Source organism: Rhododendron vialii, chromosome 13a (assembly GCF_030253575.1).
Source record: "Rhododendron vialii isolate Sample 1 chromosome 13a, ASM3025357v1".
Taxonomy (NCBI): domain Eukaryota; kingdom Viridiplantae; phylum Streptophyta; class Magnoliopsida; order Ericales; family Ericaceae; genus Rhododendron; species Rhododendron vialii.
This window is the reverse complement of record NC_080569.1, coordinates 15,518,361-15,543,853: the sequence shown is the minus strand read 5'-3', so window position 1 is coordinate 15,543,853 and position 25,493 is coordinate 15,518,361. Positions and strand designations below refer to the sequence as shown.

The 25,493-nt window shown below is 39.2% G+C and overlaps 3 protein-coding genes across 9 annotated transcripts; 2 read left to right on the top strand and 1 right to left on the bottom strand.

Moving 5' to 3' along the window:
* Positions 1 to 3,770: 3,770 nt before the first annotated feature.
* On the top strand, positions 3,771 to 5,595 carry LOC131312959 (tetrahydroberberine oxidase-like). Its single transcript, XM_058340997.1, has one exon. The coding sequence runs from the start codon at positions 3,826 to 3,828 to the stop codon at positions 5,431 to 5,433; it is 1,608 nt and encodes a 535-aa protein (XP_058196980.1). The 5' UTR covers positions 3,771 to 3,825; the 3' UTR covers positions 5,434 to 5,595.
* Positions 5,596 to 5,633: 38 nt separating this feature from the next.
* Positions 5,634 to 7,797, top strand: LOC131312960 (berberine bridge enzyme-like 21). The gene has a single exon (XM_058340998.1). It carries the CDS (start codon positions 5,931 to 5,933, stop codon positions 7,512 to 7,514), a length of 1,584 nt encoding a protein of 527 aa, XP_058196981.1. The 5' UTR covers positions 5,634 to 5,930; the 3' UTR covers positions 7,515 to 7,797.
* A 172-nt stretch (positions 7,798 to 7,969) lies between these two features.
* LOC131312966 (uncharacterized) lies at positions 7,970 to 23,738 on the bottom strand. Of its 7 annotated transcripts, XR_009196026.1 has the most exons (11): positions 22,963 to 23,738; positions 22,794 to 22,874; positions 21,945 to 22,232; positions 21,735 to 21,790; positions 21,522 to 21,636; positions 19,103 to 20,371; positions 18,362 to 18,545; positions 17,070 to 18,245; positions 16,564 to 16,683; positions 15,661 to 16,477; positions 7,970 to 8,494 (listed from the first exon to the last, which is right to left on the bottom strand). XR_009196026.1 is itself a non-coding variant. In XM_058341005.1 (2 exons), exons 1-2 carry the CDS (start codon positions 13,346 to 13,348, stop codon positions 8,224 to 8,226), a joined length of 372 nt encoding a protein of 123 aa, XP_058196988.1. In that variant the 5' UTR covers positions 13,349 to 14,060; the 3' UTR covers positions 7,970 to 8,223. The 7 variants fall into 7 exon arrangements, 1 of the variants encoding a protein (XP_058196988.1); XR_009196025.1 differs by lacking the exon at positions 22,963 to 23,738 and having other exon boundaries at positions 22,794 to 22,952; XR_009196027.1 differs by lacking the exons at positions 16,564 to 16,683; positions 22,963 to 23,738 and having other exon boundaries at positions 22,794 to 22,952.
* Between the last annotated feature and the right edge of the window lie 1,755 nt (positions 23,739 to 25,493).

Below are 25,493 nucleotides of genomic sequence, written 5' to 3'. Positions count from 1 at the left end.
ACTTTGTTTTGTGTCCAAAATAATTTTTCAGTTAATTTACTACTTTACGTTATGAACGATGTTGATAAGTTTTGAACTCAACACCTATGGGTTGAGTGCTTGGATACTGCCTGTGCACCAACAAGTTAACTTGATTGTATAAATAACAGTTATAATTATACTATATTGGTATGAAATTACATATTTAAATTACTCCACCTTATATATGGGATCTCTAATTAATGTATCAGAGTTAGAAAAAGATGTTCGATCACAACTTAAACAAAAAAATATGAGAGGCTATTCAAAATGTTATGATAATTTTCTCAATCTATTAGTGGCTTAAGAATGCCTCACAGTTTTTGGTGGAAATTGCGTTAAATTAGCGTTAGCGGCTAAGGTTAGGGTTATAAAGATGAAGGTCCCATTTTGTAATTTTGCCTAGGGCCCCATAAATCTTTGGGCCAGCCCTGTTTCACTTGCAACAAATACCCACATTATCATGAACTTTCACGGGTTGGTGCAGTAATAGTTGCTTTCACAATCAGGGTTTTCATGAAATCTTGAGTCTGGTGTTCAACACTCACTGTGTGCTATCACGTACTTCATGTATTGAGTCAATGATGCCAATCCATACGGGTTTTGCCCAGCTTTTATTCGAGTTGGTCTCATTGAGTCAGATACCGAATTACGTATAAAAAACAATTCGTACGTTGTCAAAGCAGAGTGATGGGAAATTCTATAGATCGAGGACCCGTGGAAAGTGGTAATTGCCTAAAGAAGTAGAGAAAGCAGGGTCTGGAGCTCTACTTTTTCCCTAACTACTAATTGGTGATTTGTTAAAAAGCAAAGAAAAAGAAATGTTTTACTACTAAGCGTAATTATCTTTGTCTGAAACTAAACATTACTACTCCGTACTATAATAATGCTGTCGATATATATATATATATATAGATGCAAGAGTGCATGACAATGTAGAATATCCAATAAAGGTGTGACAATCTCAAGGAAATATGATGATCCGTGGTTTAGAATATTAATTCATTTGAACAAATCCCACAAGAAAACTAAAAAGAGTACACACCTAAACCACATCCCAAATGAACTCTAAGAGTAGGTTTTGCTCCATTGAAGCTAGCCTTTCCTGGATTCCTTTCTGATATGGTATTTTTAGTAGAGAGATTTGAATACACCTCACCTAGCTACCTCATGTGAGCAAAACACTAATCACAAGTTTACAAAAATGTGATTGAACTTCCTGAATCAAGAAGCAGTTTCCTTATTCTTGAGACTTAAGGCAGCCTAAGGATTTATATATAGCCAGCCAAAAATTGTAAAGCCGAGAGCTCTTGAGATGTTGTTTCGATCAAAACAAATATTGGGTCACTCTTGTGAAATCTAGCTTATTTAAGGAGATGTAATCATTACACGTCATACATTTTTACATTCCAATGTCACCCTTGAGAAGTTTCAACCATGGATTTGAAATTCAAATGACTAAGGATACAAAAAGAGCAATGTCACCAAATTTTGCTCATCAACATATCAAAGTGGATATTTTTTATGGAACAAGTAGAAAGATGGACTAACAACGACAGACAAAATGAATATGCATTTACTCATAAGGTATACAATACCTAATGAAAAGGAACGACACGGTGACATAACCTACTCACGAGGTTTTTAATGGGGAAGTGAGCTCCTTTTAATTGCTCAAGGTGACATGTCTTTTTTTTTTTTACTCGGCAAAAGTCAATATTGTTAGTTGAAGATTTGAACCCCAATCAAATGTACGAGAGTACATGTTGCCAACAACTGAGCTACCGTTTGACTTGCCATGGAGATAATCCTTTGATGGAACATCTTACACGAATCTCATATTCGTGGAGGGCCATTAAACTGTAGGCCCAATTGAAAATTTTAAGACAGGACCCTTCACATTTTGAGGAACTAGAGTTCAAAGGACAAAACCAACTCCAAACAAAAATGTATAAAAATACCCATGAGACGATGTGGTTAGGATCACTTGAACATCGTATCCTTGCATGTTTAATTGGGCCCTTGGCTTGGATATTAAGCACGAAATCTGTTACAATGGGTTTGGTTGGATGGAATAGAATGTGAATAGGAATGGAATTAAGAATAGAATAGAATTGGAGGAATTGAGAATGGAATAATTATTCTCATTCTCATGTTTGGTTGTGCTTAGGAATAGTCATTCTCATCTCTAATGGAATAGTGTGGCAATAGCAATTTTTAGAGTGACAATGGTAATTTTTGGAGTGGCAATAGCAATTTTTGGAGCGGCAATAATGAATGTTGGAGTGACACTAGTAATTTTGGTGTGACAAAGAAATGGAATAATAATTCTTTAGTTTTTGGATGGAATGACAATTCTTTTACTAAGGTGAATAGTGATTCCATTATTTAATGATGAACCAAACATTGGAATAAATAAGTCATTGGAATGACTATTTCATTCTAACATTGATTCCATCCAACCAAACATACCCTTACAGAAGTTCTTTGTTCCCCCTTTTGCCCAGGCCTGCGATGGAGTTGATGGTTTGTTTGGGTGGTGGATAAGGCAGTGGCTTTAGGAGGGTCGGGCCTGCATGTTAGTAAGCCATAAGCTTGTGTATTAAACACTAAGAAACCAGTCCCAAGGGTTATAGTCTTGTTGGCTGGGGGTTTGCTTCGCACACCATTGATCAGAGCTCAATTCTTAGGGTCAGAAGTGATTTCTTGTGAATCTTCTAATCCAGTCGTGGATAATCTGTTTGTCTTTGACCGGATCAGGGAGGAAATTAGCTATTTATCAACTGTGATATACGAACAACAACCTGATTCCAACAACAGAATGTTTTCTGGTGCACCATAAGAATTGATTCGAGTTGACGGAGCAACATCAGCCTGCTATTATAACTAATTATGAACCACTGCCATGCTAACACTATCACATTGACAAAAGAAATAAAAAAATTACTGCTCAAAAAAAAAATTTATATATAAATATACGGAGCGATTCCAGGGACACCTATAAAAACATCTAAAAAACATCTCATAGTTCCCAATCAAATTTTGATGATCCGAGCCACTCAATGTGATCAAAACGTGATTTTAAAGGTACCTGCAAGAAATCAGCAAAAAAATGACCAGGAAGGGCTTAATCTAAGCAGTTCTTAGCTTAGATTTGATGAACAGTTCAATTAAAAACTGCTCAAAACAAGCACTTCCCGATCATATTTTTTGCTAAATTCTATTGGCACCCTTAAAATCACATTCTGCACACATTGAATGGTTCGGATCATAAAAATTTGATCAAGAACTATAAAATTGGGATTTGGGATGTTTTTTTAGGTGTTTGTGAAACTGCCCCGTGTGTGTGTGTTTTGCTGCTCATGATCAAACAAAAATATTACTACATTTTTCCAGGATCTGAACATGGGAGTCTTTAGGGGTTGAAGATAAGAGAGGCATATTTCCTAGAATTCAGACGTAAATACAAAATGAGAAAAACTAATTGAGACATTCAGTCAGACGTAAATAAATTTAGTCTATTGAGTACTAACAAAGGTCCAACCACATGGTACACGAGGTAGACAACAGCTGGGGAGAAAGGCCCAGAAACAATAATTTTAATCCCTTTCTCTTTCTGAAATGATTATTTTAACATAAAGAGATCTTTCGAAATGACCAAAAGATTATTTTAAAATTCTCCACCGCAGATTATTTTAATGCAGATATGAACAAATCAGCAACGTCCCAATAAAAAGTGCAATTTTTTTTGTAAATTGAGATAGGCACCGAAACACCGTTTTTAGAACAGAAAGGAAACAATTCAGAATGGAGCCCAAAATCAGCCAACTTGTTTCAACCCTTTCTCTTTTCCTTCTTTTAGTCTCATCATCATATTCAAATCCAGTACTAGTGTATGATAATCTTGTCCAATGCCTTTCCCAGAACTCTCCACCATTTAGTCTCATAACCAGTTTAATCTACAACCCAAGTAACTGTTCATACTCTTCCATCCTTCAATCTTCTATTCAAAACCTACGCTTTTCTACACCTGAAACACGTAAACCACTGGCTATTATCACACCCATAATCGATTCTCATGTCCAGGCCGCAGTTATATGTTGCAGAAAACACCAATTGCAGCTAAGGATTCGAAGTGGTGGTCACGACTACGAAGGTCTCTCTTATACCTCCGCTTTCCCATTCGTAATTCTAGACCTTGTCAATATTAGGTCCATTACTGTCAACTTAGAAGAAAATAGCGTGTGGGTTGGCGCCGGTGCAACAGTCGGTGAACTGTACTACCGGATAGCTGAAAGGAGTCCCTTCCATGGTTTCCCGGCAGGTATTTGCCCTACTGTTGGGGTTGGGGGCCACTTCAGTGGAGGTGGGTTCGGTACCATGTTGCGGAAGTATGGTCTGGCTGCGGATAATATCATTGATGCTTACATAGTAGATGTCCGTGGAAGAATTCTCGATCGAGAATCAATGAGCGAGGGTCTGTTTTGGGCCATCAGAGGCGGCGGTGGAGCTAGCTTCGGGGTCATTCTCTCTTTCAAAATTAAACTTGTCCCTGTTCCAACAACTGTTACCGTCTTCAATATTCCTAGGACATTGGAACAAGATGCTACTAAACTTGTTCATAAATGGCAATACATTGGTCATAAATTTGATGAAAAACTCTTCATTAGAGTCATTATAGAAGCAGTCGGTGACGGAAGAACCAGAACAATTCAAGCCACGTTCAACTCTATGTTCCTAGGGAGAGCTAACCAGCTCCTAGAACTACTGAATGAAAGCTATCCCGAATTGAGTTTGCAGCGACAGCACTGTATGGAAATGAGTTGGATCGAATCAGTCCTATACTTTTCAGGATACGCAGAAGGGGAAACCCCTGATGCCCTTATTTATAGAACACCCCAACCGAAAAGCCTATTCAAGGCTGCATCGGATTTTGTTCAGGAACCTCTACCAGAAACTGCACTGGAAGAACTATGGAAATGGTGTTTGGAGGAACAGAAGCCGATACTGATACTGGATCCGTATGGGGGTCGGATGAGCCAAATACCAGAATCGGATTTACCTTTCCCTCACCGAAAAGGGAATTTATACAACATACAGTACTTGGTGAAATGGGAAGATGAAAATACATCAGAGAGGCACTTGAATTGGATACGAAGGGTATATAAGCAAATGACGCCATACGTGTCCCAGTGTCCAAGGGCTGCTTATTTCAATTACAGGGATATTGATCTGGGTAGGAATGAGGGAATGGACACAACCTATACGGAGGCTGTGTCGTGGGGAAGTAAGTATTTCAAAGAAAATTTCAAAAGACTGGCAGTTGTGAAGGCAGAGGTTGATCCCGGTAATTTCTTTTCAGATGAACAGAGCATCCCACCTCTGTTTTTGGATGGAGAGAGGAGAGAGATTTGAGAGCAAAACAAGAACGGAAACTTGTTCCTCTTTCCGCTTTTGTTGTTGTAATGGCATTCCTTCAGGAGATGAATAATTTCGAGTAGTATTGATTTTATGTTCTGTTCAAAACCGATTGCGTGCAATAGTAGAAAAATTATCGTAGTCGTCCTAGTCGACCCCACCCCCCCCCCCCCCCAAAAAAAAAAAAAAAGGAAGTGAAATAAACATCATTAATGGGGTCAATGAATATTACCAGAGTTCCAATATTCATGGTGCCATACCGTTTAATATGTCATTACCCTGGGGAACTAAAAGTATTACTGTACTAGCAATTACCCATTAATGTCAATTTATATTCTTGCAAGAGTTTTTCTTGTGCTGTTTTATTCTTCAGTTACACAACCTGAAACAGTAAAGACAATTCATTCTTGTACGAGTGAGGAGAGTTATTATAATAACATAGTAGAACTCAGATTAACCAGAACTGAGAAAACAAAACAAGAGTGTAAACAGAAATGAACCCTCTTATCTCAGTACTATTTACCCTACTCTCTTTCCAGTTCTCACTATCCTCTGCGAAATCTCCATCTCAAACTCCAGAATCATTTGTAGAAGCCAAATTTACCCAATGTGTTGCCCCAAATTCCCGATCAAACATCATCTACCCAAAAAGCTCACCATCTTATTCATCAATCCTTCAATCATCCATTCAAAACCTCCGGTTCAATACTTCAAAAACACCTAAACCACAATACATTATCACCGCTCGCACTAATTCCCACGTCAAAGTTGCAATCAAGTGCAGTAAGAAGCACAATTTTGAAGTCAGGATTCGAAGTGGGGGCCACGACTATGAAGGCCTCTCCTACACATCACAGAGGCCATTTGTGATCATTGATCTCGCCAATCTAAGAAAAATCACAATCAACGCGGTAGATGAAAGTGCGTGGGTTGAAGCTGGCGCTACAATTGGTGAGCTCTACTATCAAATCGCCAAAAAAGACGACACACTTGCTTTCCCAGCCGGTGTACCCCCCACTATGGGAGTTGGTGGGCATGTAAGTGGAGGCGGAATGGGACCCCTAATGAGAAAATTTGGTTTATCAGCTGATAATGTTGTAGACGCGGTCTTGGTTGATGTGAATGGTAGGATTCTTGATAGGAAATCAATGGGGGAAGACCTATTTTGGGCTATCAGAGGAGGTGGAGCCGCTAGTTTTGGGGTTGTTCTTAAATGGAAGGTCAAATTGGTCAGAGTTCCTCCTAAAGTGACCGTTTTTAGCATCTCCAAAAACCTAGAGCAAGGTGCAACCAAGCTGGTTTACAACTGGCAAAATGTTGCAGACAAACTTCATAAAGACCTGTTCATTAGACTAATCATAAAATCTGGAGAAAATGCGCAGGAAGAAGAAACAGTCGATGCTGAGATTAAGGGATTGTTTCTAGGAAGGATTAAACGTCTAATGCCATTGATAAACTCAAGCTTCCCGGAGTTGGATTTGAAGGAGCAAAACTGCAGAGAAATGAGATGGCTTGAATCTATCCTATTTTTTAACGATGGGTACTTGAAGAATGAGTCTACTGATCTTCTACTGAACAGGAATAACCACGGAAGGGTATTCGTCAAATCAAAATCAGATTTCGTGACAGATCCCATTTCGGAGAATGATCTACAAGAGATGTGGGAGGAATTTCTAACGAGTAAGGGTGTTATGATTTGGGACCCGTCTGGGGGAAGGATGAATGAGATTCCAGAGAATTATTCTCCATTTCCACATAGAGCTGGGAATTTGTTCAGCATACAGTACTACACGACATGGCAAGAATCGAAGAGTAAGGTGGCCAAGAAGCGTATGGATTGGATCAACAACCTTTACAATTTCATGGGTCCTCATGTTTCTCAGAACCCACGGGCTGCATATCTCAATTACAGAGACTTAGACTTGGGAAGGAATGAATATGGAAAGGAAAGTTTTGCGGCGGCTGAAGCTTGGGGAAGAATGTACTTCAAAGATAACTTCGAGCGATTAGCGCAAATAAAGACGGTGGTTGACCCGGAAAATTTCTTCAAGAATGAGCAGAGCATTCCGCTTATATGAAAGAGAAGGGAAAAAAAATAAGTTGGATCTATTTTGGATTAGAACTTAGATACTCAAACACCCATCAAGCGTACCACTTTCACAAAAAAAAATTGAGCTCGTTGTTATCAACTTGTCGAAAACCAGGCTTAGAAAAAGCCTGAAATGTTTCCCCAGCCCAAGCAGTTCAGGTATAAATACAACAGGTAACTACAGTCGCAATCTATAATGTGTACATACAGATAACGAACTTAAAAAAATCTCAACCATGACCCTGAAGGTATTTTATGAAAAAGAACACCTCTAAATTGCAAATTTGTGCACAGAAGAGCAAGAAAAAAGCAGCAGAATAAATCCTATACCGTAAAAAATAAAATGAAAAATAAATAAAATAAAATAAAATAAACAAAACAAGTGAACCAAGGCATGATGCAACAAGGGGTAATTTCAGAAAACAAAAGTTCAGAACTTCAGAGTTTTAGGAAAACAGAGGTAACACAAAATTGCCATATATCATCACTAAATGTTTTGTACTCCTTGTCACATGCAAAGAACTTGCCTCTTAACCATGGCGAAGCAAGAAATTCTACTTTCTGACCCTAGCTGTAAGTAATGCTACAACAAAATCCCAATTCAAACGTAGTCCAGACCAGATCAATAAGGCAGCAGTTAACAACGAAGTTGTGCAACAGGACACACTAGCAGATTGTAGAAGACTGATTTTCAAGGACTACAGCTTATTGTTTAGTCCAGAGTACCACTCCCTAGCTAATACAATCAGGGGATTATCATTAGGTGGACTTACAACTGCTGGAAGCTCGAAGGTACTCTTAATAAGTTCTGTAAAACTCAGAGAAAGGAGACCAAGTAAAGCCTTGACAATGGCGATTTGAGAAAGGCGGGACAATTTCCTCGAAGAATTCTGGCACAGAAATGAAGACAACCTGTATCTCAGGTTTTCAACACCGTTGTCTTCATACCCACTAGCATCAACTCCAAGCCTGTGAAATAAGGAATGGTTAGGCAAATGAATAACTTACATAAACTTGGACAAAAGTAAGTAAAATGTACCAAAATGTTGTAAGGCAATGCTATTCTCAATCCCTTTTGAGCTCTAACACTCCATGAGAGAGGTAGGATGGAAAAAAAATGTGTCAGAAACTTAAACAGGGGAGATCATTCCCCATCAAATCTTTAGCTCAACATGCTGATGTCAACTATAATTAGTTAGCGAACGCAATTTTGGTGACTAAAGAAGATTCCATGCAACAAAATCAATGTTATTTAGTTTATTTGAAAGCTTCTCCAACAATTTTCTTGTTGAAAGCATTGTATGCTGGCTCTCACCGATATTTTAAGAAGACTACCAGATGAGTATGGCATGCCTCTTCATGAGTTGTGATGAGATAGCAAAGTATTGCAAGAGCGTATTAATGCTTAATTATTATGCTGAAGTGTCTTTCTCACTTCTAGTCAAAGAGTCTAGTTGTTTTTGTATTTCTTTTAGTCTTTCTATCATTTTCCGTGAATCTAGTTGTCTTTTATTTTCTCTAGGAATCTTCCTAGTAGCTTGGAGTCAAAGTCTTGTTTAGCATTTATTTAGAGTCTTGAAAATGTAATTGCTTTTATTCTTTTTCTTGGAGGGATGTTCCAAGATATCTATTTAAGGCTTTAGCCATGAATGGAACGTTGGAAAATATGAGTTTACTTTTTGTGATGAAACCAATAATATGAGTGCAATAAAATTAGAACTCAAAACCTGGAAATCGATGCAACAAAATTGGTGATCAAGACGAGTGTGACACTCTGTACTCAATACAGATTCGTCCCCGCTACGATGTTTACAATTTGTATGGGCGTCTATCTCTCAGCACTACTTGATCCCCACAAAAGCAGCACTAAATTGGTGGGTCTGTTGAACCTCCTTGTGTTTTGCAGTGTTCTAAAAGAAGGATTTAATCGCCGATTAATCGGAAATTTGGCCTAACCGATTAGATTAATGCCTCGAAGGTTGAATTAGTAGGTCAGGAGGTTAATCGGAGTTAGTCGGCGATTAACCGGCGATTAGTCAGTTGGCGTCTAGCGGTGATAAGTCGATTAATCGGTTAATGGGCGATTAGTCGGCTATCGGCGATTAATAAAGGTAAAATCTATAATTTTGGAAAATCAAGGGGTGTAACTGTTATATACTCATACCAGTTTAAGGGTTTTGAATCACAGTATTTAGGGCTTGTTCAACACCCAATCATCGATTGATCGATCTCGGAGTCACCTGTCATATCTCTGTGTAAAACACGTGATTTCTGAGCCGTCTATCGCCTCTCTCTCTCAAATTCGAGATCTCCTCTCACTCCACGTCTCCACCGACCTCGAACATTAGTGTTTTTTTTTTTAAAAGCCCATACCCATATTGACACGTTAGTGATTCTGAAAACAAAGTGTAGTAATATTTTTTATTAAATCTTAACACGAAGTGTAGTATTATTTGGTGTATATAAATAAAGTTATTATAATTGGTAAGTGACTAATAAATGAACGGCCCATACCTAGTACCAGTTGGTGTTATAATCATGTTAACAGTTTTTTGTAAATGAGAGATTTCTATGTCATATTTGAAAAACAATTGATGTTGTTGGATTGATAGATGAATGTTCAATTTTTTATGAGAGTTGTCATTGGGGAGTATTTATATATAAATAAATAAAAATCCGACTAATTGCTACAAGCCGATTAATCGGCGATTAATAGGTCTCGAAGCTCGAAGGTGGTCGACCGAGCGACGAACGCCGAGCGACTTTTAGAACATTGGTGTTTTGTACTCTTTCTCTCAAAATGAATGACTCTAACTCGATGAAAATATAAACATAAACATCTTTTCGAATCTCCTAAAAAATGAATGGGGAGTATCTTGTTTATAGACCAACTGCCAAGGGAAATGACACATTTGTTCACAAAGGAAGCATCCATCCACGGTGAACTGATGTCACTGGAAAGACATGACTCTAAATAAGTCAATTCACATTCAAACCAAATTAAAATATTTTTCAATAATATTTTCTAACATGAAAAGGAGGGAGTTAGTTGATTAGTAAATTATTTGCAACTGTGTCTTGCTTGGAGTGAGTGATTCCTCCTACAAGTGTGTGACTTGGTCGCGTCGAGTGGCATCCGCGTCGAGTGGTGTCCGCTACCCCCGGTTGAGTGGCATCCTGGGACTATCCTAAACCTCGCAGGTCTCGGCCTGCATCAAATTGGTATCAAAGCGGTGATCCGGCCTTGCTGAGTTTCCATCCCGTAGCATTTGGAGATAAAATGTTGCGCGTGAGTGGAAGACCGAGGAAAGATCATGCGTTCGAAGAAATTATTTTCGATGAAGAATCTATTACAACCACTGGTGAATTGGAATTTGCCTCCAATCTATGATGAGTACAGTGAAGAAGGATTCCTAATTGTCCAAAGACATCAATATTCTGGTTCAGTGGTTTACAATCGATGTCTTCCTAATTTCAATGCTGAAGATATTTATGATGGCGAATGTTGCAAAACTGCAGCTATGGCAGCCAAGATTGATTGGTCCAAGCCTCCTATATACGATGAAGACCCTAAAGACGAGGGCATTGCATTGGGAGAGCTGACCTCTTTGTTGCCAGTTCACAACACCCAACAAAGTCCAATTTTGTTTCAAACAAATGTAAGTCTGATGATTCAAACTGGATAGACGAATCCGTCTATGAACAGCACCAAACTTTTTGAGACTTATAGCATCATTAAGGGGTTTGAGTGCCTCTTCATTATGGATTCAGGGAGTCAAGGTATCTATGTTTCTCAGCAATTGGTCTCATTCTTAAATCTGTCGACCAAATATCTTGCTAGGCCTTGTCACGTCAGTTGGGTGAATCAAGGATCAAGAATACCTGTAACTAACCGTTGTTTGGTGAAGTTTTCAATTGGGAGCCAGTATTGGGACAAGATTTGGTGTAACGTCTTGCCAAGGGAATCATATGATGTCTTGTTTGGCCGCCCATGGCAGTGGGACAGAGACGTTAGTTATCAAGGAAGAATGTTTATGAATTGAAGATGAACGGCAAATCCATCAAGTTGTTCCCAAAAGTGGAGAAGATGAAGAGGGAGAAACTGTTATTCATTGCAGAAGAAGTTGTTCCATCCAAAAGAAAAAAAAAAGGAAGAAGTTTTAAGGGAGAATGATGCAGGAGCGTATTAATGCTTATGTGAAATAACGTATTATTATTATTATTATGCTGAAGTGTCTTTCTAGCTTCAAATCAAAGAGTCTAGTTGTTTTTGTATTTCTTTTATGAGTCTTTCTATCATTTTTTGTGAGTCTAGTTGTCTTTTATTTTCCCTAGGAGTCTTCCTAATAGCTTGGAGTCAAAGTCTTGTTTAGCATTTGTTTAGAGTCTTGAAAACGTAATTGCTTTTATTCCTATTCTTGGAGAGATGTTCCAAGATATCTATTTAAGGCTTTAGCCATGAATGAAAAGGGGGGAGTTGAGTTGATTAGTAAATTATTTGCAAGTGCGTCATGCTTGAAGTGAGTGATTCCTCCTAGTGCGTGACTTGGTCGCATCAAGTGGCATCCCGGGACTATCCTAAATCTCGCAGGTCTCGGCCTGCATCACAAAGGGGTATTACTTTGTGCAGCTCCACAATGCGCAGTAGAAAAAATGAGGACTCCTAAAGCAATCAAGTGCTTAAAAGTTGTAACTGAAAGCATCCAATGGTTTTCAGCTCAAGCACGTTTGACAATAATAATCACCTAACATTCATATTGCATATTAATTTTGACACAAAGAGACTTACGTTAGATACACCTACTGGAAGGTATTTAATTGTCATTGACCAAATTCATTTACGAGTTCTCAAACTTTTTATTAAACAAAAATGGAATTTGGTGGGACTCATTTGAGATTAGGTCCAACCCAACTTTTTTAAACATTCAAGCCTCATTAATATGCTTATTCCGAAAATACCCTACTGAAGACACCAACCTCACATCCACCTATCGAGATCATGGTACATCACCTCAACATCCACTTAAGAAGACCAAAATGTATTCCAAATTTCCAATAAAAAAAAAACACAAGACCAAAACATCTCCTCTACTTCTTTAGTATCAACTGTCTACAAGGATGTTTTTTCTTACTACGGTATATGACAAGAACAACAAATATCATACTAATTGCTATCACAAAAGTTTTCTGAGAATACAGTTAATTTGGTAATAAGTTAAAGTCAACAATCCGTTTCAGACATTTTGAAGGAATCCAATCAAAAGTGAACTAAAGTTACTTCAATCATTCTTCAACTTTTGGTTGCATAACTAGAAAAGGGATAGGCTTCTTAAGGGCCCACTGGCCCTCTCTTACTAACTGGATTGAAAGCCCAGTCGGATTTGAGAGAAGCCAGACTTGTTACACAACAAATAGTACGCACACCAGATACTTTGAAAAGGGAAACATATGCCCCATTTTCTGGCCAAAAAGTTGGGATATGCGTCTCCATTGGTAACGTATACCCAAGGGAAGCTTGTAATTCTGTGATTCTAAAGGATTGCCAAAATTTACATAAGGCCAAAAGACTGTGTGATGTGCTCCGGTTTCAATAAGACGATGATGATAAAGCAGAGACTCTTTGCTAGTACCACAGCCCCTCAGTAGAATATTAGGTTGATAGCACTTGCCAATAAAATTAGCTGACCCCTCAAATTAAAGCAATCAAGAGTTCATAACCCACCTTCCCAGCTTACCAAGAAGTATAACAGTAACAGCCAAAAAGTTCTCTTGGGCACATGATTCCAACAATCTCAACAGCTGATGCACAATGTTGTTGATCATTGATAGATATCAAAAACTACCTTGGAAAAGAAAAACTATCCAACATCTTTGCACCTAATATCAAAATCATACATAGTTCAGAGTATTCGATACTACCAAGAGATTTACATCATAAGGTAGTTTTTTTACCATCAAGCAATAAACAGGGCTACCAGCACCCCACACAAGAAAATAGAGCAGCACAAGGCAATCAAAAGTGGAAAGAGAAGGGAAAAGAACAGAGCATGAAAACAAAAGAGACAAGCTAATATGTAACATGGCAATCATAACTGTAATGGTAAGATTAAATAGAGAAAATGAACTCAGATCACAAACAGGGGCTCGCAGACAAAAAGCATTTGTAATCGACACTTAGTGCCCATTCTCCTTAGCTTTTTTTGTGAGCTTTTTGGTTTTTTGTACTTATTCAATTTTTTCCGCATTTGTTAGTTTTGCATCTTTATCTTGGATATTTCCCAAAATATTTAGATAGAAGTCATAATTTTTTATTTTTTTAGTTCCTCTCATCGAGACGAACCAATAATACACAAAAAACCAGAAACGCCTAAGGAGAACAACCACTTTAGATTATGGACTGATTAGAGAAAGGTATAAAAAGAAACAAATGAGCAAAAAACAACTACAACCCAACATGAAAATCCATATTAGTCATCTCAACGTTATATATACTCCTTCCGTCCCAGTTTAAATGTTCCCTACGGGAATCCGTGCATTTTCAAAAATATAAATAGAAATTTTTTTTTTTGGTGAAAGTACACGAAGACCCCCTGACATTTAAAACCACCCATACAGATCCCCTCAACTATATGAAGTAAAAAATTGGCTATGTTAACAGAATGAGGGAAAATGGCAATTCTATCCCTTAAAAGTCGCCCACATTGACCCCCTCATCTATAAAAATTGTCCACGTTGACCCCTTCATCTCTAACGGTCCTTTTGACAGAAGGGTACTGATTGGTTAACGGTTATAGTTGAGGGGGTCTGTATGGGCAATTTTAAATGGTAAAGGGTCTTCATGGAAAAAGGTGATAGTTGAGGGGGTCTTCGTGTACTTTCACCTTCTTTTTTGGGTTTGAAAATGCACGGATTCCCATAGGGGACATTTAAAAATTGGAATGGAGGGAGTACTTATTAGTCTTTCTCATACATCCCATCTTCGGAAAACCAAATTACTCGATATTTATAGCCTATGAAGCACGGATACTCTATTTTAGTCTCCATATCTCGTACCGTGCGCGTATTGGACACGGATACGCTCCGGATACATGTCTGATACGTTTTTTAGAGTGTCCAGTTTTTGAAATTAATTTTTGGTGTTCTGATACGTTCGGATACGCTATGGATACGTTTTGGATACGCGCAGGGGTTAAAATGTTATAACTTAAAATATGAGTCAAACTGTAATTAGGTCTACATATATTCTCCTGAGGTGTCGAAAATAGAGAGAAGGCAGAAAAGAGAAACAGATCGATCTCTCTCACTCGTCTCTCATCTCTCTCAACGACATCATCTGTAAGTCTCACTCTCTCGTCTCTCTCGCCTTCCTCTGTTCCATCTCTCATCTCTCAGACTCTCTCTCACGTTGTGTATCTATCAGTGTATATATATATCTTCTCTCTCTCTCTCTCGTCTGTAATCACTCTCTCCTCTTGTCCGATTTAGGGTTTCTTTTTAAAAAGTAAAATCTGATTTAGGGGATTTTTTTCTTTAACATTCTGATGGAGTATGATGGATTTTGCTTCTGCTGGTAGTTCTGTTTCCTCATCCTCACAACCTAATGAAGGGGATACAAATAATCCTCTTTTTTTGGGTATATATTTTATTTTTATTTATGTTTATATTCAACGTATCCCCAACCTATTGTATCTACCTTTTGGAAAAATCACGTATCCGTATCGTATCATATCCGTATCCATATCCCGTATCCGTGCTTCTTAGTTTATAGCATGTGCACATGAAAAAAAGAGCCCATTTCGTCAGTAGAGCCCAATTTACTGAAGAGCCTATTTCGTCACTAAACCCCAATGTATCAACAATGAAGTATTCAATTCTATTATGTAGCAATTGCAAGAAATAACACAATAAAGTAAATGAAACTCAAAGAAGTTCCAACAAAAAAAAAGTGAAAAATAAAAATGTTTTTTTCCATAAAACTCTAAACCAAAAAGCAACTTCTGCAACTTTAGCATGACATTAACACTATGATTGACTGTACACCAACCAAATTTAGTCAAACAAGCTATACAGTAGTCCAAAATTGCAAACAGAATGAGATTATGAAGTAGAAGGTATTCAAAGATGTGAAACCATACCATATTCCCTGCTACAAGCTCCACTAGCAAGATTACATCACTGAAATGGCAAAAATTCCCATCACAAAGAGACTTTACTTGAGCGGTGGGCATATCAAGCCTGATTAAACAGCTGGATGCACTGCAGTTCATAGGTTGGAGATTTAATTCTCCCTCCAGCCTCCAGGTGTTCTCAGCCTTCTCATTGTAGGACAGGAGCGAAGATGAATTTTCTACTTTATTTGGATCTTGATTAACGGTACCAGATAATGCATATTTCTGAAGTTGTTGCAAGAGAGATAAAACAACAATTTCCACAGAAATTGCATCCATGGAAAAGGGGCATTGGGTACACGTAGGGAACTCCGGCCATGAATTGGAATCACTTGCTATATTTCTCTTCTCCAGAAATGGGACTAAGGATTTGATGACGTCATTATCAAACCATAATCTTTATGATTGAAATATTTAGATCCACATACAAAAGCAAAAACATGAAGAATAGTCAGCACCAAGGAACCATCCAATTTGTGCATCCTGAAGATGTTGTAGGAAGCCTCACATAAGAACCCAATGTGGTCAATCGCTGCACATAATGCTGCTAATAAGATGCTCCCCGCCAGTAACTGAGGTGTTCGAGCCATTTCGTATGACAGATGTTCTTCTTACCCATTCAGAAAGAGGTCGACCATTGAACCACGAAGAGGTAATGAATGAGAAGAAACATCACTATACACCAGAATTCTTCTGTTCATAAGGAAATCCTCGATGAGTATAAGCAGCTCCCCAGAGGCGCATAATTCTGCAAGTATACATCTTGTCTGCATATCAGAAACCGCTGCATAAAAAGAAAATTACAATTTGTTAATGGAAAAGATTCAGAAAACAACAGAAAGTATTGTGAATGCCGATTGAAAACCCTACCTGTGTGCATGTGTCCAGCAAAGGATTCAAAAAAGCGGATAGAACCACTCTTCAGAAAATTTCGGAATTCCTCCATAGCATTCAGTAAAACTGAAAAAAAAAAACACGCATGCCTTCTCCCTGGAAACAATAAATGGGAAACAGAACCCAAGAGAACCAGAAAAAAATGAGTACCTATTTCAACAATTCCACTCAGGACAAATTTTTGGCAACAGTTCACCAACTAATGGAACAAAAGTGGATCATTAACATTAACGAAAATGATTTTAGCACTCCAGTTTTTAGCAAATGAACTCCAAAAATTTTCTTGTAAGGCTTGTGTTGTGTGTAATTTTAAGCACTAAAGACAGAATTTGAAGTGCAAAAATCATTGCCCTGACATTAAGTAACAATCACAAAACAAGCAACATTGGTTAGAGTCATGCAAATCAAGAACAATATAATATTTTAACCACCTAAAACTACCATAACATGCAATTTACAAACTTAAATTCAAAATCACTTACTTCTGTGATAGATCTTCAAAACTCAAAAGAGCAGGCAGAATCTTTTGCACCAGATCCATTTGAGAAATAGTAGAAAACTCAGACATACAAGTTCCAGCAGCACAAAATATCCTAGACATGCTGCTGTAGTCCTTGGTATCAGAAAACACAACATAGCATCTACGAATATCATTGCCCGCACGTACAAGTGCACTTTGACACAAATTATTTGCCCCTCCATAGCCACAACTGTAAATATCTGGCATCCCCTTCTCTGCATGGGAACGCTCCATCTGGTGGGGACAAGTATTGTCCTCATATACGGTATTCCACTTAACATTTCCGTTGTTTGTCACATTCTCAAAAGGATTAGCAATACCTCCATTCTTATTCAATGGTGGAACATGGGAAATTTTAGAAGTACCAAATTTCCATCAATCGGACTCCTTGTCCGTGTTAACAACATCAGCTTTGCAAGTAGGCCCCTGATTCGCCTGTTCAAATGACTCGTTCGTTTAATTCAAATTTACGGGAGCGGTCCTCATCAACTGCATAACCTCTAGTGTTATCTAATTCAACTGACTCGTTGTTTTGAACCTCAATCACAGGAAGAGTTGGTGACAGCAGCACTTGAATAGTTTTACGGTAGTGGTCCTCGTCAACTGCATTATGCAAGTCAAGCAGCTTCAGAAAGTTCCCTTCCAGTTTCTCATGACTTCCCAAATTGTCCCAATCACCCATTACAGCATCAAAACCCTGCACTTCTCCTCTTTGAATGTCCGTACATCCATTAAGGTCAGACAAATGCTTCAGAGCTACTTCTTCACAAGATGCCTTTCTTTTCTTGTGCGCCCTGGCTGGCAAGGCAATGGGATTACATTCCAAGTCATACATCATGCATGGGTTCTTTTGCAGGAATTTGCCTGTTTGACTGTTTAGCATGCCATGAAGCATGGACAACTTCTCCTCGATCCGGAGCTGCCAGTTTTCACCCTCAGAGTACAAATGTTCAATGGATTTAAGTGCATTAACATTCCTCTTTCTCTTTTTACCATGCCCAGCCTTCCTCCCAACAGCATCAATGCACCTTGTTCTGGTAACTTCATCAGACAAACTGGAAATGTTTAACTGTGATTTTGATTTGGATTTCTCTCCTGCCACTATAGCTGATGCCGTGACTGAGAAAGCACCTCTTTCCTGTGAGCCCATCAATGGTCCATCAGAAAACAATGACATACTTGAATTTAACGCAGAACTCTGTAACAGTTGCCTGTTAGAACCTCTAAGCAGAGGCTCCATTTTAGAATCAATACCTGAGGTGCACTGAGCACAGTTTCTGACAATACGAGGAAGCAATGGAGCATTACTATCTATGGTTTCTTTCATAAAATCAGAGGCATCCAGGTCGTTATTGCAGTGAAGGTGGACCTGATGTGATTGTTTCATGAAGAGCTTCTTCTTCAAGTTAAAGCTTGGGATATTGAAGATGTTGCCACTCTGCAGAGCAAACGGTTAGCTACATAAGCCATGGACAGAAACTCTTGGAAGCTAGAATAACCGGAGAAAAAGCATACAAGAAATCAAAAAGCTTGTGAAGAAAAGAGAAATAGAATAAATGAGAAACCAAGACAAGACTCCACCATTTCCATTCAGGGCCCTAGGTTTCTAAAACCGACCAATTTGGCATGCAGCAGCTAAACACCAATAAACATTTGACAAACTCAACCCCAAATAATTAGCTAGATTGTTTAGAATGGAATATGCATGTCAAATATACATGACCAATTTTGAAGCACCAGCTCCGATAAGATTTCACTCACCGCCAGAATAATATATGAAATACCCATCGGCTAAATATTTTTCTACTTCAGCTAACTTGTTTCAGAATAAACTCAACAAAAATAATGTCCAAATACAAATACAGAAACACTATGCAATTGATGACATTAACTCCATTACCAAGCACAAAGCACCCAAACAATTGACTGTAAATCAAAGAAGATTGTGTATGCTCAGAAATTACACCTAAGCAATGAGAAAACCAGAAAACCCACCTTTGCATTGTCATCTCTACCTTCACTGCAGTATGGGAAACAGTTATTTAGTAAATCCAGACGACGCGAAAATTGGACACTTTCCTTCTTTAAGAGATGCAGTTCTTGTTGAAGAATTTTGTTTCAGCCAATTTCCAACTTAGCAACTTCTTTGGCATGCTTCAGTTGCTTCTTTTTAAACTTCAATTCATCTTTCAGCAGCTTCATTTTAGAAGTTTCAGAATTCGTGCGTATATTAGGTGGATCAGCAGAAGCCTCACCCAGTTTTCTAGAGGAGGCAAATTCTAACATTTCATTTTGTAGTCCCTCAATCTTAAGTCCATTGTCTTCTAACTGCTGAGCTAACTAATCTGCACGACGTTTTTCCTCCATGGCCTTTTTCATATTAGCTTCTGCAATCACCCTTTGCTCTTCTGCTTTCCTCATCTCTGAATCTGCACGCCTCTTCTCTGACCACCTTCTGTTTCTGCTCCTTTATGCTTTTCTTTACATTTTCAGACATTAAGTCTCCCAAAACCAACTTTGATTCAGCCATTTCCGGTTTTAACATCTCCAATGGAAAGAGCCCACCTCTCTCTGTTGCATCAGGTTTCATCTCTTTGTCAGAAAGGTCAGTAGACATCTTAACCAATGTTTTCGAGGATTCTTGTTCATCCATCTCCTTTTTTAATTTCTCCAACCGTTGTTTATACTCTTGCAATTGTTGAGACAAATCATTGGCACAGCATTTTTCATCTATGGCCTTCTTCTGATACATTTCTGCAAGGTTCCTTTGCTCTTCTGCTTTTCCATCTCAGAATCTGCACGTTTTTTCTCTTGCATCACCTTTTGCCTTTCTATCTCAAGATTTTTCTTTGCCTCGACCTTTAGCTTCTCTAACTGGACTCCATTTTCCTCCGACTTTTTCCGTTCAATATCGGCAAGTCTCCTGTCGTCATTAGCCCTACTTTTTTCTGTCTCCTCAATTTGCCGTGCTTTTTCAGCTTCTTTCTTCTCTGCTTCAGCTTTCTTACACTCTGATTCTGCTGTGATTCTCTCTTTCTCAAGAAGCTCCTTGAGCCAATTTATTTCTGTCCCCTGCAGAAATTCGTGTTCAAAGAAGCATTACTTCTCCATCTAGATCTTGAGATTCCGAGCTCCCTTTTTATTGCAACGACAGTATCTCAGATTTAAGAGCACGGACCTCATTCTCCAAAGATATTCTCATAGCTGATTCTTTTGCATTCTCCTGTCTTTCAATGTCAACCTGCACTCTCCCCTCCTCATTCTCTGGAAAAAAGACAAAATAAAAAAATTTTAAATAAAAAAAATGTCGTTGACCTACTATGTCATTATCTTCTCTAATTGTTATGTGCAAAGATGTGTTAACTTTTACTACACATGACCACAAAAGAATAAAAGTCTAATTGAAATACAGGGCTGCAAATATCCATGGAACTTCGGCGTTCACTTCATTTCCTTGTATTCAAATCACACTTTCTGCCTTCCATGAAAAACTCACAGTGAGAACTAGTATTAGTGGCACACAAGCCAAGGTGAGCAAGTATAGCATCTCCATAACTATAAGTTTACTTGACTTGTAAGGGCAGATTATATCTTGAACATGAACTAGTATTACAGGGCCAATAAAAAATAATAATAAAAACTAGTATTACAGGCACTACATGCCAAGGTGAGAAAGGGTAGCATCTCCATAGCTATAAGTTTACTGGACTTGTTAAAGAACATATCCTGAGCAGACTGATCATGGAATGATTAATTCTGTAGCCAAAAATAGATCATACAACTCAGCATTAGGTATAAAGCTTCTTAGATAAGAGTTTAGTGCTTTCAGGTATGCTACATAGGGAAAATACAGATTTGGATGAGGGGAAGAAGAGGTCGATTAAGGAAGTTATAGAGGGGTGCCGTAGATTGCTCCTTTCTAGAGGTACTGGATGGATGAAATTTGAGGCCATCTCAACCCTGGATGCAGAGTGCAAGGATTTCGATTTCCACACCCGATCACTCAAATGGAGATTCTTGATTCACTGTGGCATTTGCATTGTTTCTCATACTGGCAACAGGTAAATAAACTCAAGGATGACAATTCCACCAAATGTGGAGCTACTAAGGAAGATCAACTTCATACTGCAAGCCTTTTGAAGTTGTAAATGATCTTTCTAATTACATCTATTCTGGGTTTCCCCCACCTTGTTTAACTTGAAGATGACAATTCCACCAAATGTGGAGCTACTAATGAAGAACAACTTCATACTGCAAGCCTTTTTAAGTTGTAAATGATCTTTCTAATTACATCCATTCTGGGTTTTCCCCACCTTGTTAGGTTTCATATTCTATTGTTCCTCAAAACACTGTTCACCATCAATCAAACAAGAAAATCATTGGCTGTGACAAACACATGTAATTCGGATTTTACCTTTAATAAGACTCAGATTTTCATTCTGAAGCTTATCAATCACATCATTTTGCATCTTCACCGCTTGTTGTAGAGCATTTCGTTTTTCTTCCAGCTTTGAGTATTTCTCTTTCAACTGTACATCAAAACATACATTAGTACTAAACGTGAGCCATGCACGACTTTGCACCAAAATTTGCCCGGAAAAAAAAAAAAGGAGAGAAAATAAAATACCGCAGCACAGCACGGATTCATGACTTGATGCTTCACCACTACATCCGCCTCCATTACTACAAGCATCACAGGGAAAGAAACAATTAGGGCTACATGTGGAAGAAAATTCATCTGAGTACAAGTTACAAAATTCATCTCTCTACATGTGGAAATAAAACTTCTAAGCCAGGTCCACATTTGATGAAGATCAAAAAACTTGATGATGCTCACATCTTCGCTTGTCTTCACCATACACTCACGAGCTAGGTGTTGAATGGGTGCAGGCTCAAGCAGTTTGAAGACAGTACTCCTGTCAAATGATCCAACAATTCCTTAGCTTGGCAGGATCCGAAGTCAGGATCAGCATCCTGATGGTGTCACACTAGAGCGCTCTCTTTAATTTCTATGTTAGAGCCATCAGTTGCCTCCATGTATGATTTCATAACCGGTTCCACAACTTGCTTCCACTCGAGGTCTGCAGTCAAGGGACTGGATTCCCAGACAGTGTTATTACCCCATCTGTAAAAGCAAACAGGAACATACGAGTGATTAAACGAGAGAAATAGAAAAAGTAAAAACATGGGAGACCAAATTCGAGAAAACTTCAGACAAAAACATCAAAAAACAAATTTCCCAGCATTTTTTTGTGCCCGCTTTTGGGGTTTTTGGTGGACTTTTTTCAATTTTTTTCCCATAATAGTCTACTTTCAATATTCCTTTAAGCGAGACAAACTGGAAAAACCCTTCTTTTGTTACTAAAAGCCCAAAATTTCACTAATGAAAAGGAAATCAGTTCACTGACATACTTTAATTTAGTTTAAAGACCAAAAACAAAGAAGATCACAGAAACGTGGTTGCAGCAGTAGCAGAATGGGAACTAGAGAGCACAACATCTTTGTATGGACATTTTCTTTCTCCAATGTTCTGATATTTCCGATTAAAAAAGTACATACGCAACCCACCCACATCCCCTATTGACATTGATGCTCCATGCCAAAAAAAGATTGCCTTGTTGCTTATTATTATAAAGTGGAAGTTCAAACCAGTTATACATATGAAGAAGTGGAAACTGTAAAATACCAGGAGAAGGCTGCTTCAGTGCATTCTCTTGGACTTGCACCCATTTTTTCTCCAAGTCCAGAACGATCATTTCCATTAACCCTTAGAAGATAAAATGGTTTCAGTAACAGCCAAAGTATTTACAAGGGAAAACTGGTAGAAATTACATAAAAAGAGCATGACCAAATACCAATATGAGAAATATGCAAAAGACCAGATCTTTTTTCTTGTTCTCTAAGTTGCCCAGTAGATCGGATTCCGAAGCTTCTGTATCTTCTTGAGCTTTAACTGTTGAATCAACCAAGAGTTCACCAGGTTATCCAGATTGCCTGTCATCCAATGCAGCAATCGCATTGTCCAACTCCGCCTTCAGATTTTTCTCAGTTAAATCCATTTCCTGTAAGACAGTACTTTTAATTTGCCTCAAAGGTTGGTGACGATTGAACGGATGGCACTACTTTAAAAAGAGTTCAATGTGAAACCAAAAAAAAGGCCTCACACGGCCGCCATCCTCATTTAGTTGGGAGTAATTCCTTGTATGGTTTAGTGACAGAATATGTCCAACTAAAAAAACCACAAAGTTAACCAAATTTTTCCACAAAGTTCTTCAAAACTGCTCTTTATGCCTGAACACATAAAATCCTTGAAGTACAATCCTGCTGACATGCTTCACTGCTTTGAAAACTTTTCAGAAATCACTTACAAAAGCTGTATGTTCATCAACTTCTCTATGACAAAGTAGTTCAAAGAAAACCATAACACGCCAACCAAGTAGGATACAATAATGCCTTCATCCATGTCCAGGTTTTCAAAAGCCCTAATTTTTGAGCAACCCTAATTTGAGAATTAAGGGATTTTTTAAGGAAAAATTAGGGCAATCTGATTAACAGGGAAGATTCTGTTCAGCTTATACTTAAGTTAGGGCAAACTGATCAAAGCAGAAACTCAAAATTAGGGCAAACCGATTAATAGGGAAGATTCGAGTATAGAGAAGATTAATAGGGCTAATTAGAGAGAGAGAGAGAGAGAGAGAGGGAGAGAGAGAGACCTTGGTAGTGTGTCTGCTTTGAAAGTTCTAACCGTGCGATAGAGAGCCCGATAGTGGTGGTGGTGGGTGCTCGGCGGCAGGGGCTCGTCGGTCGGAGCTCATTGGTCAGAGTGCGGGGCGCTGGAGTGGTGAGGGGCTGCGGGAATGGGCGGGAATAGCAGACATTAACAGCCCCTTTGGATGCCCAGGTGAGAAAGGGGAGTGATCTCCCTTAGTAGTGAGAGAAGAAAAGAAAGGGGTGGGGTTTCTCACCATTCCATCCAAACGCATGTGAGAAATCAAACTCTCACTCCCATCTCCGGCGACTGGTCTCTTCTCCGGCAACTCTCCGGTGACCTTGAACTATTCACTCTCTTCTCCGGCGACCTGAAACTCTTCTCCCACTTCTCCGGCGACCACACAGCCACTGGTCCAAAGACGAAAAGACGCCGGCGTAGCCGGCACGCGCTGCCGGAAGTTGAGCGAGTGAGATCTACTCTCACTCACGCTCTCCAGTCGCCTGTCTCTTCTCCTTTCTCACGGAATCGCGCCAAAAGTGGCGAGAAACAGAAACGGGCAACGATGAGACTCTCGTCTCCCACCCTTCCTCACCCTCTCTCGCCTTGTGGATCATCCAAACGGAGGAGAGATTGAGTTCTTCCTCCTTCCCCTTTCTTTTCTCCTGAAATCGCTCGATCCAAACGAGCTGTAAGAGGGGAGGAGAGAGGGGGCAGCGTGTTTTTAGTTTTAGGGGTGGAGTGAATGATTTAATCTAGGGCTGTCCAAAAAACCCACCCGACAGACCACCCGACCCGACCCGACCAGAAAATTCAGCCTTGGACGGTTTAAACTGAGACAGTCGGTCGGGTTCAGGTTGGCTTAGTTAGACCCGACAGTTTTTCAGTCGGGTTTCGGGTTGCATATATTAAGTTTCGGGTCACCCAACCCGACCGAATTTAACAGAGTATAAAAGAAAAAAAATCCTTTATCATTTTAGGGTTCTCACTTCTCACTCAGTCTCCTCTCCTCTCGCTCTCCGCCGATTTCCACCCCACCCCCACCCACACCCAGCCCCACCACGGACGGCCCCCACCCCACTCTCTCAGTCTCTCTGACCGGCGACCAAATCTCCGGCCAGTCCTCTCCGCTCGGACCTCTCCTGCTCTCCAGTCTCCACATCCGCTCTCCTCTCGATCTCGCAGCGACACAGCCGATCGAGTCGATCGACAACGGTCAACGGCTAACTCTGCCACTACCGTGGTACGTTTCTCTCTCTCTCTCTCTCTCTCTCTCTCTCTTTTGCTCACGTCAGTCTCCGATCTCCGATTCTCCATAGTATTGATAATTTCATTATGATTTAATTTTTTAACTTTTAGTTTTGAATTTCTAGATCTCCAGATTCTGTGGACCACTCCCTCGTTCTCGTTCGTAGCCGATTGCAGCCGATCGTCGCCTAAATCTGGTACTTCTCTCTCTCTCTCTCTCACAGTCTCTCTGTCTCTGGAAGTGAGTGGCGGCGCGCCGGCGGTGGACTGGTGGTTGATGTTTACAGTTAAAGGCTTTACGAAAATATTTTGATCTGATGTGATTTTGATCTGATGAATTGATACTTGATAGAGTATTTGATTGGGATGGATAGGGCTTGAATAGTTGAATCGATCAAACCGAAAAACCCCCTGGTTTAATTTTTTTTT

What these genes read in the sequence shown, in the direction of transcription:
- LOC131312960 (XM_058340998.1), top strand. Translation starts at nt 5,931, where the DNA reads ATGAACCCTCTTATCTCAGTACTATTTACCCTACTCTCTTTCCAGTTC.
- LOC131312959 (XM_058340997.1), top strand. Translation starts at nt 3,826, where the DNA reads ATGGAGCCCAAAATCAGCCAACTTGTTTCAACCCTTTCTCTTTTCCTT.
- LOC131312966 (XM_058341005.1), bottom strand. Translation starts at nt 13,348, where the DNA reads ATGATCAACAACATTGTGCATCAGCTGTTGAGATTGTTGGAATCATGT. An exon ending in CTTCTTGGTAAGCTGGGAAG is followed by an intron (nt 8,495 to 13,247) that starts GTGGGTTATGAA and finishes CTTATTTCACAG; the next exon opens with GCTTGGAGTTGATGCTAGTG.